The sequence below is a fragment of the Bombus flavifrons genome, chromosome 5, assembly GCF_040668555.2.
Source record: "Bombus flavifrons isolate JBK064 chromosome 5, iyBomFlav1_principal, whole genome shotgun sequence".
Classification (NCBI taxonomy): domain Eukaryota; kingdom Metazoa; phylum Arthropoda; class Insecta; order Hymenoptera; family Apidae; genus Bombus; species Bombus flavifrons.
The window spans coordinates 13,515,078-13,535,753 of NC_138446.1; the positions used below are offsets into that span (position 1 = coordinate 13,515,078).

The 20,676-nt window shown below is 38.3% G+C and overlaps 2 protein-coding genes across 5 annotated transcripts in view; one reads left to right on the top strand and one right to left on the bottom strand.

Moving 5' to 3' along the window:
- The window catches only part of rho-6 (serine protease rhomboid 6), a 170,636-nt gene extending 164,413 nt beyond the window's left edge, over positions 1 to 6,223 (top strand). For 2 of the 3 annotated variants that reach the window (XM_069112561.1, XM_069112560.1), the window contains 2 exons: positions 85 to 240; positions 890 to 6,223. In XM_069112561.1, the coding sequence (XP_068968662.1) occupies positions 85 to 240; positions 890 to 1,210 (477 nt within the window). In that variant the 3' untranslated portion in view covers positions 1,211 to 6,223. The remainder of the gene's footprint in view (positions 1 to 84; positions 241 to 889) is intronic. The other variant, XM_069112562.1, reaches the window with a different exon arrangement.
- Positions 6,224 to 10,400: 4,177 nt separating this feature from the next.
- Positions 10,401 to 20,676, bottom strand: part of LOC138179606 (uncharacterized) — a 53,037-nt gene continuing 42,761 nt past the window's right edge. The window contains exons 7-14 of one of the 2 annotated variants that reach the window (XM_069112568.1): positions 19,706 to 19,800; positions 18,083 to 18,331; positions 17,540 to 17,908; positions 16,561 to 16,832; positions 15,724 to 15,902; positions 15,046 to 15,174; positions 14,496 to 14,681; positions 10,401 to 13,944 (exon numbers count right to left, since the gene is read on the bottom strand). In XM_069112568.1, coding sequence (XP_068968669.1) covers positions 12,920 to 13,944; positions 14,496 to 14,681; positions 15,046 to 15,174; positions 15,724 to 15,902; positions 16,561 to 16,832; positions 17,540 to 17,908; positions 18,083 to 18,331; positions 19,706 to 19,800 — 2,504 coding nt within the window. In that variant the 3' untranslated portion in view covers positions 10,401 to 12,919. Of the gene's footprint in view, positions 13,948 to 14,495; positions 14,682 to 15,045; positions 15,175 to 15,723; positions 15,903 to 16,560; positions 16,833 to 17,539; positions 17,909 to 18,082; positions 18,332 to 19,705; positions 19,801 to 20,676 lie in introns of both variants that reach the window. The other variant, XM_069112567.1, reaches the window with a different exon arrangement.

Here is a 20,676-nt window from a genome sequence, read left to right on the forward strand (position 1 = left end):
AAGAGAATTTCGTATTAGAAAAAATATTTTCTAAGGGCATAGAAAATATGTCGAACGAACGAAAGACGATATCGGTGGTCGTAGGTGGAACAGGGTCGAATAGGGGTGGCAACGATCTACTTAGGAGGTGGTGTTTGCGGAGCCCTTGGAGCATCTCTTCTCCAACCGAGCCTCTTCTTGGTCGGCGCTTCTGCGGGTGTCTATGCTTTACTTACCAGTCATCTGGCGCATCTTTACCTGGTTAGTTACAAATTATATTATTCTGCTATTATTGACATACGTATGCGTATAAAATAAAATTTACCTATGCAGAAGTTGTCGATTCCTTTTTATCTTTCTTTGCTTATTATATTCCTTATTGTACCGTGAAATAACGTTTCAAATCGAAAGTTTTAAATCTACACTTACACACATAGAAGAAAACTCTGCTTCTAGACGACTAGGTAACGATTGTTCAACTTGCTTCGTACAATTTTAATTTGCCCGAACTTGCCACATTCTACTACAATCTTCTACAACGAACTCTAACACAACCGTCTAGTTTCGTTCGTCTTTTATTATTTGTAACGTCACCGACATACTTCCCAGATAATTAAAAGAAGATGTTCCATATCGTTTACAATCACCTTAGTTGCCCAGAAGTTCGTAATCTAGTTGTAAATACACCATGATCCAACTTTCTGCAACTTCGTTACGCCGCGTCTACTGCTGCGTTTTTAGTTTTAATGCCATCAAGATTTCCTTAAAAACGAAACCTTGCGACATCTTCTCGAATTAATACTTCTGCTTCGATCCAATTTCCCTTAACGCGATCAAACACAAACAACTTTTATCTACCAACCACTCGTCGAACGTTCACTCATGACTTTTCTCTGTCTTTAATTTCCAGTGTCACGGAGAACTCCGCTACGCCGGCTGGCGTCTAGGTGCCGTGTTACTCTTAGCAAGCGCAGACGTCGCGTCACTTCCAATTCCAGCACTGCTCGGTTGCGGTAGAGTCGGTTGGGCAGCTCACGTGGCTGGCGCCCTGGCAGGGCCACTCCTAGGCCTGGCAGTGTTCCCGAATCAAAGCAAGAAAGACGCTAGAGGACGAAGATTCGTGAGGTTCGTGCGACTTCTAAGCGCGATCAGCGTGATGCTGCTCGTGGTCGGCGCTATTTTGGGGAACATCTACGTGATCGCGTTGCCACAGCTCAGGAAGCCCTCCTGACAGAGGATCGAGCTGCTCGTCAAGCTCTGCAGACGGTCCTTCCTCATCGTCAAGATCAGAGAGGCCGCCGAGAGCGTTTTCGAGTAGGAAATCGCGCAACTCGCTGGCAATGGGAACATTTTTACGACGTTGCTCGGACCCAGGGAAAGAAATGATCGTCGTGGAAGTTGAGATCGCGTGAAATTATGAGAAAAGAAAAAAGAGAAAAAAAGGAAGAAAAAGGAAGAGAATTGGAAGATAACGTTAAAGACGAAGAACTTTCGAAACTAAAAATTTCTTGAATTTGGAAGCAAAAATAATATGGAATTGTAAATGGAACTGAGAAGCATCGTTGAAAAAATATGTCGGCGAATGTATTACGGTAACGTGAGAATTTGTAGATTGTTATTGCGATACGCGTGGAAGAAAAATTGTTGTTCGAACTGCGCAAATGGGTGAACAATTAGATGGAAGGAAAAATAAGACGTTGGATATAAATGAAACGGAACAGAAAAGCATCGTGCACTGTTAAAGGGCAAGTGGTGGATGTACAACGTGGACGTAAATCGATTGGAGCAGCTACTCGCAGACTGTTGTTGCGATACGCGTGGAATAACAAATTTTGTAAACCGTGCAAATGGGTAAACAATTAAATGGAGAGAAGAGTGAGAAGCTCGTGGGAGGTATTACGATTGAAGACTATTTGCAAGTCGTTGTTGCGATACGCATGGAAGAAGAGATGCTTCGAACTGTTCAGTTGAGTGAATAATTAAGTTGAAGAAGTAGAAGGCTTCTTATTTGCAGCGATTGTCGGATATAAAATTGGGAAGAAGAAAATTGAAGATGGAAGGAAATGTATCTATCGAAGGAAGAAGAAAGCAGAAGAGGGACAAAGATACATGTACGTTAATCTTATTAAGAACTTGGCTAAACTTAGAGTTTATCAAGCCGAGAAAAGCGTGCGTTTAATTACAAAAGGAGAAAAACTTTCCGCAACAAATATTTAAATATTTAAGGGAACGAAAATCGCTGAGGAATTAAAACCGAGTAAACGGTCCAGCGATTTCTATCGAAATAATATTTACCTTTACCGAAACTGCCAGAAGAGAACCACTCACCGAATGAATCGCCTAAAATAGATAAAAATAAAAATAAAGAAAAAGCAAGATCAATCGATCAACCAAAAAAAAAAAAATAAATAAATAAATAAATAAACAAATAAATAAATATAAAAAGCGAGAGCAATCTAAACCAATCTTAGGGAGAGAAAGAAGGAAGAAAATTGCCTGAAATTCCAGCTGGCTCGATTCAAGTTTCTTCGACTGTATCGACAGGAATGATCAAGGGTCTCCTTTTCGAAAGAACTATAGCATCCTGTCTGCGTTTAGTATACTTCTCTGCAAGGTCTAGCCGTTCTTCAATTTCTGCCTGATGTATTCGGCTAGCGGGAAGGAGCAGAAAGATATTCTGGAAATTTACGTTGGCCAAGCTGTCTCTAATCGTGGGATTACGAGAGGTCGTTGCTCGTGGCCAACGTTTGTTCCAACGGCTGACGAATCGACGTCGTTTCGACGAAGAATGGACGCGTCGTATAAATCGCTTATATCGCGATTCTTTATTGCACTCATCAATGTTAAGACGCCAAGATGAATAGGAAACTTCGACTTGACGCTTTTTGGTGTTTGTTTGGATGAAAGCGGAGGAGCTGGTTTCTAAAAGAGGCGTAGAATTCTATTTGGAGATGGATGTAGAACTCTCGATTGTACGAGGATTGAAAAGAAGCGTGGAGAAGGAATTGATGGGACTGGGATTGTTTAACGGTGAACGTAGAACTTTTAATTGCACCCTCGACGAACGGAGAAAAGATAGAAAGAAGAAATTGAAAGAGTTGCACCGTATAACGATGGGATCAGTAAGTTTGACCATGTGTTTGATAAATAGCAGAATGTTGAAAGTAGAGATTAAGGAAACTACTGATTTGGTTCTTCGATAATGCGTGCCATGTGAAACGATGGATTTGGTTGTTCAACTTTAGACCTTAACTTTCAACGAAGGAGGAATAAATTGAAAGGAGAAATTGAAGGGAATAGATCGTGGAGAGTTAAAACTTGGTGATATAGTTTCAATTTACTTCAGTTCCTAGGTGGATGAAGAACAGATTGAAATCGGAAGTTAGACAGTGTTCAATAATGAGTGTGATCGATAATAATAAAATACTCTTCGCTGGTTACTCAGTGGCTATGCAGAAAAGATTGGACGAAAGTCGAAGAAAATAGACTATTGGAAAATAAATTTCGTATATAATTTCAATTTTCTTTTTAGTTCTCGATGGATGAAAAAAAGATTAAAAGCAAAGGTCTATTGAATAGTCTAAGCAGACTATTCAAAGATAAACTGATACGACCTTAGCCCTTGGTAGAATAAAGGAAAAGTTAAAAGCATAGCTTTTCGCACTTTTGCTGTACATTTAGCGGACGAAGAAAACGTGAAACGTTCGTCTTTCTTAGGCAAAAGAAACGATAGAAGGAAAAGTCAAAAAGATTAAAGAAGTTGGACTTCTTAAAGATCGTTGTAGAACTTTAGACTGTACTTGATGTAAAGAGAAACTGTACAATCGAGTGGAGAATCAAAGGTATGAATCTTGTTTTGTGTTCTCGTTCGACGAAACGGTGAGTGAAAGACTGATTCGTGAAAGTTCGAAGGTTAGAGAGAAAGAAGAGCGTTTAATAGGTGGATAAGATGATTTTGTTGAATCGAAGCGTTCAGGACAATGGCACGAGAACTGTAGCGAATGATGTCGATCGGCAGATAGTTGCCGAGGCGACGACTGTACAATTGACTAGTAGTAAGCCTGAAATCCGTTGATTGGTAACGTATTGGTAGACCGTTGTTCCTGGTAGCGCGAAAATCGATGAACAAGAGAGACATTATGCTGCGTGTACTTTTCCAAAAAAAAGTCGTTTTTCAAGTTCACTTCATTTATGGACACATCGAATAATTTTTCAATCAAGAAATACCTGTTGTACAAATTGTATGCTGTAATTTCCAAGCTTTTTCCCTATTTTCTCTTTTCTTCAATATCGAAGAATCCTTAAATCCTGAAGCTTTAAGATGAAAACAGAGTTTCCTGTAAAGACAATTTTTCTCCATAAATTATGCATTTTACTCTTGCAAATTTGCTATCAAAAAGTAATACTTTCACGATTGTAGAAAAATGTCTTGTAATTGCTAATTGAGAGCAAAGGTTTATTTCTAAACAACTACTTTTAATCAAATTTAATCAATCACGTTTAGAACGATTTAATAATTGTCCTCCATACTTGAACATCTACTATTAGAAATTCCTTTGTTAATTAGAAGTATCTTTAATTCGACAATTTTATTATCTTGGCGATTTGAAAATTAACGTTCGTTGATTTTTGTGCGTATCCAGGAATAAATAGGGATAATTAGTTGATAAGGATGTTCTAAGATAATTCTTCGCTATAAAATACCGATTAAAGTAACGATAAGTTGGGTATTCGTTATTTAAAAAGCGGCTGCGAACGACGAATTCCTCTTATCACTCTTTTTTCCCAGCCGATACCGTGGATGAAACCGGGAGAGAAAATTGCGCGACTCGAGAAATGCATTTCACGATCCCTCGATTCGTCGTCCCAACGATGCGTTTTCCCGTTAAGGTGGATGGTCGTCGAGTCGAGGACGTCGTTGTCGTCAAAGATGACGCGTCGCGGAACGACCTGATTTTCTTCTGAAAAATCGCATGACTACCATTCGAAAATTATATGTCTCGATCTACTATAATTTTTCGCGTTCAAATCGTTTTATATTCAAAAATTTATTTCCTCTTATCTATCTGTGGTTTGCTTTGCTTTCGAGTTTCTGAATATTATATCGTAGATTTACACGTGTGAATTTTAATTGAAACGCAATTTTAATTGTCAGAAGTATTCTCCCAATATTCTTCCGATTTCTTGAACTTTCCTTAGACTTTGTTTCTATGTATTTTCATCTTCGATTTCCATTATGTATTTTCATCTGTCGTGGTTGCTAGATCAGATTTACTTTTCGCACTTTTTCAAGCACTTTTCGTGCGCATTCGATTTACCCCCTTTGCGCTCCGATTCTTTCATTCGACTATCGCTACGTTAAAATGTTGCTCGTCTGTCTCTGAAAGCAAATGTATTCTCGATTCAACAATCAGGGCGTAGTCTTCTACGTAAATCCATAAATAAATTGCCACTTTGTATCTGTTATCGCTCGTATAATATTCACGAGCCTAAATTCGAGGAAGTTCTTCTAAAATATACTCAAGGACATGGCCCAAGTTTCCCAAAACGGGATGAAAATTAACTTTCTAAACTTCCAAATTTACAAACACTGCCAGTGTTCTGTCCCCCTATAACACAGACATACGCAAGATATTTCCTCCATAATGGAAGATTTCTCGATCTTTAATATTTCTATGGTTTACTATAAATAATAGAGATAGTAAGTCTATCGTAGAGTTAATATTGATTTTTATATAATGTGATACTATAAAGAAGAGAGAAAGAGATGAATAAAAAGACAGGAAGAGATGGCATTTCGTCCTGGAGCTACTAATGGACTCATTAGTAAGGTTTCCCAGGAGGCTCGTGCCTTAGACACGAGGACGGTACGACGGAGGTGACACACCGCGCTCCTCTGACGATTCAGAGGACGCATTTGCATGAACAGGATGCTTAGACGACGAATTTCAGAGAATTGCCCTGTTGCCACGAATTTCTCTGATGGCGAGTGTACAAGGACCACCGCAATACAGTTTCCCAACTGACCACAATTTTCCCTCAATACTGAATCACTCGTGTCTTCTTCTTCCTCATCCTCTACGATTCTTCATCTATAATAAGAATACTCGATAGAAATTGACTGATTTTTCTTCTCTATCCAAAACTTTAAACCATCTTGCTCGTTGTATTGTTTAAAAGAAACAATTTTATTGATACACTGCCCATACCGGTGATCTTCGCCACGCGGATATATTTATTCACTCCACCGACGAACTTATTGACGAATTTCAGCTGAATCGCTGCAATTTCTTTTCGTAATCGCGGTATTAAGAGAATACAAATTTTATAATATAACTTTACCCCCCCCCCCCAAAAAAATATTCCAAATGAGATATCGCGTCAACGTTAGCATTCAAGTTTAATTTGCTGATAACCAGAACAAACTATCTTTTGAAAATTCCCATCTAGGAGTCGTCAAACCTTACAACTTCGAAAATTCGTAATCAAAATTAACGTTTCGAAAACGAATCTTCGTATCGCGATCGGCAACTTGGGTCAAGTCACACATCCAAATGAGAGACGCTGTCGCAAATGTGGAGAGAGCGCAAAGGGGTTGCTACACAGCCTATCCTCGGCAACTTGCAGCCAGAAATCAGTCGAGTAATCCTATCCCACTGAATCGATCGGTGAAAGTATATCATTCGCGAATATGCGATGAGAGAATAGAAGAGACGACGGAATAGGAGAATTTAATGGAGGTAAACGCGCGCAGAAAATTCCGAGAAACGCAGAAACGACGCGTGGGGTGTTGACGCGTACGCGAGTGCGAACGTGGGCAGAATTTCGAACGCGGCTCTTAGTTGCTTCTCCTTGCCCCGCGCTCTTATCGCGCATCCTTTCTTTTTCCACGTCCAGAGCAGAGAAATTAAAAATCTCCGTTGCCCCGTGCGCTTTTACATTTACGACGCCGTAATCTTTAATTCTATGCGGAAAGTGTTTTTCCGCGATTCTCGCTTCTATGAAAATTCCACGGCAATTTGACCCCTTGTCTTGCGACGTCAAGACATAAACTATACGAAAATTACAGATTTGATTCAACAAGAGAAGGTTTCGTAATGTTCCAAACAATGGATAGTTGAGATCTTCATTTTGGTTTCAAACCTGCAGATTGTGGAAATTGCGAACTTATTTTTTATCGATAGGTGTTGTTAAGATGTTGCGCTGCTATGGACGATTATGTTAACCTGAGACAATTTTTGGTGGAAAAAGCACAATTTATCAAGTTATTATAATTCGAATTCTTAAGATCGTAAGGGATCGTTAAACGTAAGGGGTTAAATGAGAGTGATTGCACTTTTATCGGTTAATTAACCCTCTATAACCATCGCTTGTTTTCTTTTATTTTTTAGTTTTCGTATATGATAAAAGAGGTTCCAGTTAATCGTTGAATTTTTGTTTTAATGTTTTAATCGAAGGCTAAGAATTATTACTAATAAATTGTTTAACAGTCGTTTTCTAAGATGATCGTTTGATGTCTTAAGGAAATAGAGTAAGATTTAGAGACTGTAGATATACGAATAAACAATTTTTGAGTCTCAATTTTACGGTGTTATAGAGGGTGGAAGGAATTTAATTAGTGTTATCTGTAAGGATATAATTGTTACGTTTGACAATGGAATTTTTGGCAAAGGAATTGTGCGATGGAAGGGGATAATTACTGTGATCGGTAATGGAAAATTCGTTCGAGGAATTGGCTAATTAATCGAAGTATGCGTGTGATAGGAGAAAAATGGGAAGAGAAAGTAATTATTATCACCGACTATTTTACTTAAAAATAATCGACGGACTAAGAAAACGATTTGTAGTTGAACTTTCAGGCAACAAATTGCCCGTCGACCAATTCTTGTGCAATAGAACACGGACAGAGAAAAGGGATGAAAGGATCAGATCTTTGAAGGCTGTTAGGGGATAAGAAGCGCTGTTAAAATGCTCTTCCTTGGATTCTTTTCATCAAATCCAGAAAACGTATCGTAGATTTTCAAGAATTCCGATTTTCAACCGATCCAAAGCAAAAAGAGCCGAGACGAGAAAAGAATTTCCGCGTCTCTAACGAAAAGAAACTAAAAGTTGGTGAATTTAAGTGGAAAATCTCCGATAAAACGTCTAATTAATTTTGTTAGAAGCTCGTTGAGAATTTTAAACGGTGGAAAAGTAAATCGAAGATCTTGAAAACCGGCTGGATGCGAACGATAAAAAGGAATTCAAGCTTCTCGAGCAAATGAAAAGAATATTCTCATTCGAGAGCCCGATTTATAGTTTAATCGCGTTTCCTTTGGTTAAACCGCGACGATGCATTAACGATGCTGCCAAAACCGGAAAACAATACATTTATAACTGTACGTAGTACTTACTCGATAGTAAAGTAGCGCGCCGAATCGTGTTCAGATTACCCACAAATTTTCCAAAATTCGTCTTTTCGTATTTACGCCTCGATGAAACGTGCAATCGATAATACAAAATTCGTGAAACAAATTTTTCAAATATTTTCATCGACTAACAATTTATCCGTATCCATTGATTTTATTCCCACGTATTACTAAAGATAAGAGAAGAAGTGGCTGCTCCATTAGACAATAAGATTTACGTCCAAGATATTTTTGTTCTTTCATTATTCAAATAATATTATTCAGGAAAATAATCTTTTAAGGAGATGAAAGAACATCGAATCAAGAAGCGGAAAGATCTCGAGGATATTTGTAAAGTCAACCGCTTTTCACCGCAATTTTCAATGACGATTATTTGTGGGCAATCCGAATGGAAGAAGATGTGTTCTCTCCGGCAATTTAGTCGATCACTGTACCTATGTATTTGTTTATCGATATTATTATACACTTACAGATATACAGACAGGTATACAGACACACACGAGGCGAACTGGCTGTGATTATGTTAGTGTTACGAAACCTACGTCGACACGATTAATAATTATAATAATAATAATAATAGTAATGATAATACGAATATATCTGTAAATACAACCGACTAATTGGATATAAATATAAATACGATTATATACGCTGTGATTTGATCACGGGCATATTTAACGGAGGGTTGTCACCTCTCCACTGTGTATCGAAACAATCGATTGCCTGCAATAAAGTCGAAATCGTTCCACGGTTCCCGTAATCCTGTTGCCTTTTACCTTCAACAAACACACGCTACGGCCCGATTTAGTCCAATTTTACGGATAATTTCCAGTTATAAATGATTGATAGCTGGAACGATCGATGTTTCGTGACGATGGTCGAACGATTAGGAGAAGATCGAATGTGATTCGACCAGAAGGTAAGAGAATTTTTAAGTAAATTCTTGCTATTATACTTCTCCGTCGAATTGACGAAGAAAGCAGCAAAATTTTGATGATTCCAACAGACACTCTAGGACATATCGATTTGCTTCTTCTACCAAATCAAACGTACGGCTATCAAAATCAATGAAATAATAAATAGCGGACACATTAATGAACCACGTATGAACTATATAGTGACTAATTAATACGTAAATTACGTATCGTAATCTAAATTACAAGAACATTACGCGAAACAGTTCAATTTAGTTCTTCGAAACTGTAAAAAAATACTTTCGAACGCGTCGAATGATCGACAAATAGTTGGAACATTTCTAACTGCGAAAACATCAAATGTAATGCCACTTTTTCCCTTAAAACTGCTTAAAGGATTAGCGAAAAAATTAAGATGCTGAGTTCCGTAAATGTTTATTACGACAATCGTACAATAAAACATATATATATATATATGTTTGTGTATATATATATATATATATATAAGTACAAGCCTCTGTGCGGCATTCGGCGCGAATTTACGGCCTTGCTAACGCGATACAGAAACGATTACGCTTTCCCGTGATCCGTTTCCGGCACGGTGTCCTTACAATTCTTAAAACGACGAAAGAAAGTTGAAAAGAAGGGAAGAAACGGAAGGATCGAAGAAGAAAAAAGGAAAAAGTGAAGAAAGAAAGGTTCACGGAGGAATCGTTCTACTGATTCGATTACAGCGTCGCTTGTCTCCATTGATTACGTTCGATTAATTACTAACTAAGCTTACGATCTAAATGATAGCACGTGACAGTAAGTTAACTCGTTTCTAAATCGATAAACGACGCGGAAGAACTTTCGACGAAATCGATGAAAATTCGAGTCGTAGATCGATCGTTTTATAGCACCGCAGCGTACGAATCACGACAGATTATAATTAATTATGTCCACTCAGTATACGGGGGTCTAGTGAATAAAAAAATAACATACAGGATAAATGCACCTATGGTGATCGCGATGCCACTGATAAAACCACGAATTATTGTAACAAAGAGCTTTGTAGCTTGAAATAAATAGAATTATTGGCAATCGTTCCGAGACTCGCTTGTTTTGTTTTGTTTCTTTTTTTTTTATCTTTTTATCCTAATTTCTTTTACTTAATCGTTTGCAATCAATTACTATAACAGGCTATCAACAGGCTCGATTGAAATCGTAGGGTCGAAGTTTGATGATTTTTTTGAAAAGATTGATGCGTTTTAAACATTTTCGTCGTAACGTTCGATCAAAATTCTTTAAGTTATCTTTCATAGAGGAGGAACTAACATGAAACTTTTAATGGAAATTGTAGCGTCGAAGAAAGGGCTCCGGCGTAATATTGAATGTGCCTGTAATAATGCTTCCTAAGCATTTTTCAGTCACGACAAGTTCTTATTATAGTCAAATAGGCTGCAATCCCCTTCTCACATTTGCATAAAAGGGTATTATTAAAGGGATTATTATTGGTCGCAATCATTGCCAGAATATTAAGCATAATCTTAATATATCGAAATGAAAAGGTGACGAAGATCTTTGTGAAAATAATTATAATCCAAGGAATAATTTACTACCCTCTTGGCACAAAACCACTTAGACACGTATAAATCAGAGGCACGTCTTTAAACACGTGAATAACGTGAAACCCATTGAAAATGATTATGAAAATAATAACAAAGATAAAGAATAAAGTCAATCAAATCGGAAACCCAAAATAAACTTAATACCAAACATCAAGCATTTTGGTCTATAATTATCTAATAAATTTTTATTCCAAATGTCATGGAAAAATTACGCCTTCAAATCGGAATATTCCTTTAACCAACGCGACAAATTAAATTCCACGAGCAAATTATCTTAAAACCCAACGTCTCGATAATTTCAACCGCCAAGATTTTGTTCCATTTCAGAAGCTGTGTCTCTGCCGCTTAACCGATTCATTCAAAGTCTATCGAAATCGCACGAATAAATCAAAACGGAACACGGACCACCCTTGTAGCAGGCTAATTCCCGGTTAACGGGGAGAAAATGGGGATTGGGGCGGCAACTTCCGTCTTTATCCACTTATCCTTGCAGAGCACGGAACCGCTATCCCTCAAAATTACATCCTGATCGATCTTCGCAAAACTGTGGATCCTTGCCAGATGAGTAACGTTCCATAGGCTGGCCAATGGACGAGAATCGAAGAGTTTTCTACCTCCTTCCATTTGGACAAAATTCCTATCCAGCCAAGTGGACGAAGAAAATATAATTGAAAGATACGATTTTCGAGTGATCGCAAAGGGTTGGTTAAATTAGGGGGTGAATTAAAGTGTATTACTTGGTGAAATTGACTTTGGATGGGATTTGAAGAGCGAGCGAATTTTAGGGAAAAGGAGACGAATGTTGCCCCTGAGGTGATTAATGAATTTGATTACAGTTGGTTGGAATAGGTTGAAGTATAGTTTGGATAGTAGATTAAGGTTCGAGTATTTGTTTCTAATCTAGGGTTACTTGTAATCAGAATTATTCCTGGTTCAGAGATTTATGGACGTAAAGTTTAATTGAAAGCCAATTGTAATTGTAATTTGTTTTAATTTAGAATTAGGTTCCAATTTACATTTGATCAAAGAGCGTTTAATCAAAGAGTTTGGATTAAGAATGCTCAGGTTGAAACTGTACATAAATTTCTTTTTTATGGTCTTTACTGAATCAAAATCTTTCAGATAGTTCAAATGAGTGACCGATAAATATAGAATTTTAAATATTAAAATCATTTTATTGGATGCGTAAATTAATTCAGTGACTAAATGGATTGTGAAGTAGCTGTTATTGTGTGACACATCTACATGCATATAAGGAAACTTCCAAGCGTGTAACATCACGGAATTGCAGTTAAAATTACTCTGTAACGTCGTGGTTACGAGGTTTCGAACGTGGATTATAGATTGCTATTATAAGGATACGTAATGAGAGAGAGAGAGAGAAAGGGAGAGAGACTTCGAATCTCGGAATGTGCCTCAAATTTTGTCAATTATTCAGAATTCCCTTCGTGGCATCGCCTTACAACAAGCTAATCATTGAACGAAACAGAGAGCTATAATTCCGATTCGAGGAATTAACACATTCACCGCTCACTGTAAATACAAAGCCTCCTTTCACTCGAGAAATGAAGAACAATTTTCGATAATTAAAGAATAAAATTTTCATCAAGATTTCTTCGCAAAAGTCAAACTATCCAGTCAAAAATACAACTAGTTTAAGAGCAACTGACATGTTTTTCGTTTTTACTAAAAACATTCAACGCTGACATACTTTAACCGATATAATTTAACATTAACGCATTAACTTTACGATAATACAAGACAATTCCAAGTTCTTCCTACCTTCTCGCGTTCACCTTCTCTTTACCCGTCACTCTCGAAAATTTACTCCAACAATATAGCAATCGACAGTTCTTCGCAAGCCACATACTCCGTAGCTCGAACTGAGATCCTCCGTACCTTTCCTCAAACTATCCCTCGGAAACGTATCGAGGCAGCAGTGAATCTATTAACTCGAACGAACCTAATTGCAAGGAAAACAGCTTGGCCCGAGCACGGCCAACTTCGATCAACACTTGAGCTGCTTGCACTGTACCCCGATCTCCGTGCACCTGCACTCTAGACAAGGTCCAGAGAGCTCGGTAATGATCCTTCCAACGCGATACATCCTTCCGTAGATATTACATCCAGCCAATTTTAGCAAGCTAGCTACCGACATAGGAATTTCATTCTCTAGAACCTTAGATGGCGTTCCAGTCTCTGTCACATGATCCTCCATCTTCTCGCTCACTTTGGAAGACACTTTGTCTTCCTCTGATTGCTCACTAACGTTTGCAGTCGATCTGCTAGTAGTCGATGTCTCTGTCGTCTTTGTATCTTTATTATTCTCACTGTTACTTGTATCTGAAGAGAATAACAGATCCAGAACAGTATCCAGAGAAAATATAGGTTCATCCAGCTCTGTATTAGCTCCAGAAGATGGTTTGATCGTAGTCGAGTGATATTTAGAATTATTAACTTTTGTCAAAGAATCTCCGAGCTTCGACTCGGACGAGATATTAGCGTCGTTGATTTGCGAAGTATTTAATTTCACGAGATTAGAGTTTGTTGTATTAAGAGAAGAAATAGCATGTTCTTCTTGTTTCTTGGTAGTATGATCCATGGTTGAGGAAGTAACTTTTTTAGGAATCGTTTCAGAAACACGATCCAAAGTTTGTTCAGTTTCTTTGGTGTTGTAATTTGAAGCGATTGCTTCTTTTATATGTCCATCTTGACTGAGATTATATTTATTCTTGGTGATTAGTCTGGTTGGATCTTCTTCTGGTCTGTACGGTGGACGTAGGAGAGATAATTTATCCACGAAATCAAAGTTTGCTTGCAGAGGCTTTAGAGTGCTGGTAGTCGATGGCCTTGAAGTGGTGATTCCATGTTCTACCAGGTAAGGAATCATGTCCTCGATCAGGGAAGGCAGATCAGGAGCTGGTTCTGTCTTTATCACGTCGCGGAATGGGTCTGGAAATATTATCGGCTGATGAAGCGATGGTGCAGTAGCGTCCGCACGGTCTAACACAACCGTTGGTGATTCTTCTGCTTCTACTGGAAGTAATCGAAATGTTAGAGTCGGTACGTGATAGAATTGTTATTGATAAATTGTATTTGAAAAACATTTTAACTCTCCAATATAATTTTTTTTGGAAATAGGAGGATGCTAGAGAATTATGGGATTTGGATTAGCGAATATATAAATGACGAAGAAATGCTTATAATAATTGTTTGAAGTAAGGTAAACTGAGGGGACAAACAGTCTAGAAATAACAAAATAATATAATTTTTCTCTTATCTGAGAAAAATTCGCTTGATCATAATTAATACAAAATATCAAACCTCGCCTATTCACTCCCCAGACAAAAGATTAAAGAAGAAAAAAGATTAAACAAGATATAATTCCATTTCTTCTGTGTTAAATCAATAATGTACCAATTAATTGTTGAGCAGAAATACATCTCACAGTGAGATGTACTTTTTCTTAGAAAATTAAAATTGAAAGAAAGCGAACAGCAAGGGTAATTGAAACAAGTTTTAAAGAAATATTCTTCTATCAAAGCTTTTTCAAAGACTTCTTCGTCGTGTAAAATTTTTCGTACCACAGACGATTTTTCCGCAACACGTCTCTTCGGTGTTGATCCTTCTACATCCGATCTTCAGAGGTGGACATTTTTCCGTGGAACACACCACCTCGCCGTAGTAACACATGCAAATCACGCAGATACTGCTGCTCGGCACAATCTCCCCGTGACGGTACTCCATATTCTCGAAGAGACAGTTGCTGGCTGAGATTTATGAAACAAAAGCGGAGAATCTCGTTGAACTCGCCAGCTTCGAAATTTTCTCGGCTGCCTGAATCTTAAAATTATTTTAAAATTATAATTTAGCTCTCTATAACGCGAATTGTTCCTCCGTTTGTGAAACAGCCAAGAAATTACTTGAAATTACAATTTTTTACTTCAATGAAAAAGCTAGCAATAAAAATTTACGACTGTTGTAAATAGATTGTTCGATGACAATATGATGTACATAACAGTACAATTAGATTCGAGCTCGATGGATTCGCGTGACTCAACTAATAGAGCGGAAAATACGTTGTAATAAGAAGAAGATGAATTCGAAGGAAGAAATAAATTAGATGTTCGTTACCATCGCTTTTACGATGAGGATTGGTGATTGGCGCCGGAACCACGGTGACGCCTGTTCCGATTTCCAGATTCAGATCGGTGGAATGGTAAGGAGCGTCGAAATAGGGCGGCTCCCTTGGCACGAATCCACCTTATGGAAAACAAATCCAGTTCAAAGTAGAAACACGGAAGAAGCTATTAATGTTACATTCAGAAACGAGAACTATAGGGAATTCACTTGCAGTACAACTTGTTAAATTGTAACGCCTTCAATTAATTATCAGTAGGATGTACCGAATACCTAAAAGATAAGAAATGTTCAAAGAAAACAACTGATTCAGGCATTTGTTTCTTAATATTCGTTATTCAATATTCAAAAGAATATTCATGCAAATTATATTATACGTCTGTAATGTTCCCAGTACGACGAAGCAAAACGGGGAAAACAAGTTAAAACTTCTACGAAATAGTAAAGTAAGAATAAAAGTAGAAGCTTCTAAGGTCCCATTAATGAAACCGCAAGCAGCTGTTAAAAACTCATTGAGCAGGAAAAAGAGACGAAAAAAATAAGGGTAGAAAAACGTAAAAGCGTTACTCCTCGAAGGTGTCACCGCGAGAAGAATCGTGGTTTACGGTGGACGTAAAACGCGAACGAGGGTGGCAGAATGTATCCGTGGGACGAGTTTAAAATATGACCCACCTTCGGTCTCCACTGGCGGGCTGAATCTGTTTTCCTGAGTGGCGATATCGTAAAATCCGGAGGTGTCGGTGGGCCGTAGCTCCGGAGGCACTACCACCGAACCGGAAGGATATCCGGTAACCGGGGACGGGACTGTCTTGTCTTTCACCAACGCGTCCGCCGCCACAAACGGAATTATCCTGTATGGAAACGCATAAATTCAACCATTTCTCATTTCTTTCAACCACTTATCCTAAATTTGTTCCGCAGTTTTCTTCGTTCTTGGAATTTGGAAAATTACTCAGAAATGCATCTTAAATTTTGCTTAACTTGAATTTTGAAATGAGATTTTGAAGATTGATGCTAAGAACTGACCCATCTTGTACAATTTTACCAGTCACAAGTTGATAACAAAACAAACGAAGCAAAGAAAATGAAGATTTCCTTTATAAGAGACTTTTACAAATCCCCAATGATCTGGTTATCCCATTTGGCGGAAAATTGTTCTCGGGAATGCGAAGATTAGGAATCTGACTAAAAAACAAAGTGTATATCTAATTGCGAAATATTCTATACTCTCTACATATGTAGAATATTCTAATACTATTTTAAGTATCCTCTCTTTTAATATTTATGACACTGTATAAACCTTCGTTAAACGTTTCAATAAAAATAAATTTTCCAGTATCATCTTCGATCCTCTCTTCCATCTACGAAAAGAACGAATATTAAACATATCAATAATTTTAAAGAATCTTCCATTATTACGTTTAATCGATACGTTTCTAATATCAACAGTCTGTCCCAAATTTCTGTCCACAATTTCTCAGTAACTTGATGAACCAGTATTTACCTTACCTAACATTGGGTAACGACGGCGGCAACGTTGGCTCGCTATAATCGTAATCATAATCCTCGCCTTTCTCACGGTGAGTGATGTTCAGGATAGCCTCGACATCCGGCGGGATCGATCTAATCGGGTTGATGGTCACACCATGTATGTGACCTACCGAGACGTTCGTTTTCACAGTCACGTTCATCACCAGAATGTCGTCCGGCATTAATACGGTGGATGACGTCCTGGTGACGGACCCTTTGCCCATCGATTCCGTGGTCTCCACTGGTTCCACCTAATGGCAACAGGTTATATGGTTTTGACTCTATCCGCGAATTGATATCGACTGCTTGTCAAACTAGACGTTAATCGATCAACGATTGTCAAGTCAACAGCGAGTAACGTGCCTAATATTTTAAGATACACGCGTAGAGGAACGATCCTGTGACTTTTCACGTTTCTTTCCTCTTAACTTTCGATTACGCATATTTTCATGGAAATCCCTCTATTTTTCACTTTGCCTCTAATCCTACGAATGTCTACATCGTTCGCTCCTAAACTCGTGATTCAACTAAATTTGCATCAAATATTTTTAAATATCACGAAGTAAGAATACCTATACCGTCCTTGAGATTTTCAATATCTCATAATATTCAATATATCATAAATATTGATAAAAATATTAATAAAAATCCCTTTCGTTTCTCGTCTTATATGAAATCCTACCAATGCCTACATCGTGTACTCCTCAGGTCACGTCCAAATAAATTTTCGACAAGCATTTCGCAATATATTATAAAAGCAGAAACGCCTGTAGTCTTTAGCCAATTTCCGATTACGCAAATGTTAATCAAAATTGCTCTATTTCCCGTCAATCGAGTATAAACCATCCGGAGTTTGAGTAATATTTTCCAAGAGATCGAGCCAAGGGAGTCTCGCTTGTATCCACTGGAGTATCCTCGATTTATTTGTTATCCTCGAGCGATTTGTTTGCACACTAACCGTCGAGTTGGCGTGCTCGAAATCCTGCTCGAGCTTTCCGCTCGTCGACGGGGTCGTATTCTTGTTCCTCACGGTCACGTTGTGCATCTTCTCCTCCTCTGACTCGTGTAACTCCGTCACTGTATCGATCCCGCTCGCTTCCGGTAACAGGGTCGTTGATTCCTTAGTCGCCGTCGTCGTAGTCGTGGTGGTCGTCCGAGTCGTAGTGGTCGTCGTATCGTCCTGCGACGACAGATCCTCGATCACGTTGATCGTCGTCGACTCGCCAACGCTGTTCGTCGAGAAAATCGTCGACGAGTCATTCGAGAAATCGTCATCCTTGATCGACAAAGTTGATTCCAGCGTGGTCGAGTCCACGCTCGTCGTTGACTGTAAAATGATGTTTATCTATACGGTCTTTTTCCTTTTTTAGTTTCTGTCGATGTAATATCAAAGATATTAGAAATATCTAGAATGTTAGAAATCTGAGAAAAATAGCAAAGATCTGTCTCGTGTCTACTTTGCGAACGTTTCACGAATTTCTTCGTATTACTCAAGAATTACCTCTTCAACGATGACGGGAGTGGTAGCGACGATTGCCGGGCTAGATTTCACGTAGTCCACCGTCTCGAGGATCTCGTTGTCCATGATGTCGGTCTCGAAGGTGGATGGCCAGGATGTAGAATCGGTCGAGACCGAAGATTCCTCCACGATCTGCCTCGTACTAGAATCGATTCGTTCCTCGACTACTCGATGACCGCGTCCCTCAACCAGAGCATTCGCATGGGTTAGGTTTGTCTGATCAACTGCCGGCTGCATGGAATATTCGCCATTATCAGTTTCATTGCTATATAATCTTAATCACCGATAGAAAGGAATGACTATCAGTGCTTTGTATGAATAACGAATTAATTGGAAATGGTCAGTGATAGAGTTATTCGGTTGTTAAGCGAACGAGTTATTAAGTGATCGAATTGTCGAGTGTACGACTCATTGGATATTGAGAATCGTCGAGCAATTAAATCGTAGAGATTCGCGTTATGCAAGCATTGTACCATTAAACGTACTAATGGATCATGGGGTATTACGACAGTTCGAGATAGATCGGAGTTAGATAGGACGATCTGAAAGATATACGGATTTACGATATACGAAACATACAAAATATCATGAGATATAAATAATTTAGAAAATATTCATATTGATATAAATTCGTGTAAACGCGTACGATCTACCTATTAACTATCGTGACGATATTTCTCAAAGTTGCGCGACAAGACAATGCTCGTTGTCAGTGCACTTCCAAATTTATCAAAATTAACAAGCACACATAAATGTCAACCGCTTGTCAATAAAAAATATCGACGATTGAACGATCAATAAGGCAGTTTATCTCAACCGGACGCGTCTGATCGTCTGATAGGCACGAACCCCGATTTCACCTGTCATCCATCGTCATAAAAGACGGTTTGGTTGGTACGTGGCCGATGCCACGTGATTTACAAGCGGGATGGAATTTAATTAATGCAATCCTGCCACGAGCGGACGCCGTGTCAGACATTTAACTTAGTTAGTCGAGGAACGCAACGCGATGCATTCCTCGCCGAGAGATCCATCCTTCTCGATGAATCGACTCTGTTCTCATATTTGTTAGTCGACTGTTACCCGTTCGAAACAATTATACGATCATTTGTCTCGACGATTTTGTCGCTTAACGTTCGATGCTTCGGAAACTGTTCGTGAAACGGAAGATGGATTAGCGTTTCAGCTTCTTGCGTTCCTCTCCTCAGCTATTTGTAATTAAAAGGATATTATAGTCGCTGTATTAGAACGTGTGCAGCGTACGTTGAAGTTCACGAGATATTGATCAGGCGATGGAATGGAAAATTCAAATTTGAGAAAATGATCGTGTCGTTTTGAGTAACTTTGTTGTAACGTTGAGTAGGAAATGGAAAAAATGACCAGGTGAAATTCATTTGACATTAGAAGTAGCAAGTTGAAATTTACGAGAAAATGATCTCTTGTTTATTAAGAAAATGATCGTCTCATATTGGTCGGTTTGTTCCAATAACTTTTAAGCGTCGATTAGCGAACAGAAGGAATTATTTAAATACATTAAAAAGTTAGTTATTCGTTATATGAGAATGCCTGAAGAGATTAAAAATAGGAAATAAATGAAAAACGTACAAAGAAATTGGTCTCCTTGCGAAACTTGGCGTAGTCCTTGCTGATGAACGCGTACGAGGCGTAGTTCTGGGTGGCCTTAACCTCGATGCTACCGCCTTGAACGTTTAATCTGTCAGTTTCTTATGGCATTCGGGCTAAAACACCTAGGTGGTAATCAGGGTTGTGAAAGAGCACAGGGTTTTTGCTGGGTGCCCCACCCGGCTTATGTGTTTCCGTCTTTTCTTTCCCGACTCCTCTAATAAGCAACACGGAAGGAAATTGGAACGATCGCTCGCCTCCTGTGTCCGGAAGTGCTGCCTAAAGTCAGCTCGTTCAAGAAACTACAAGATTTTTCCCAGAAATAATATCTTTTTCTATCTTCCTCTACAGTTTACCAACGACAAATATTTATTTCACTTTAATTTCATGCAAAATGTATTTCACTAACTTGAAATCTTATTTTAATAAGTTTTGATTAAATATCTGTGGAAAGACTGTTGGTGGTTGATAATTAAATTTTGAAGAATGTCATTATCGTGGTTTTTCGAGCTGAAAGGAAAAATTAAAATTAATTTCACTAAAAAAAATGTATTTTAATAAAATCTTGTAAGACTTTATGTTAATAGGTTGCTGCAAATTTCCGTAGCATGATCCTTGGCATTTGATAATTAAACTTTGAGCAATGTCGTTGTTGCGACTCTTTTACAGTCGAAACGAAAAATTGAGGTTGAGATAAAAATTCCAATCTTTTCCAGAACCATGAAATCGCCGAGGATATTATCCTTTTCACGGAATCCGGATACTCAACCGAGCATTTAAATTTAATGATTTTCCACGCGATTCCACGCTTCCTGCGCGATTTCCTAATTCAATCCAACTTCCGCCGTTTCGTGACGTTTTCAAGCTTACGAGATTAAGCTTGGAATTTTTATGAAAAACGGCATAGTTATTTGCGCATTTAATTCTTTTCGCGAAACAATAAAACGTAAAAA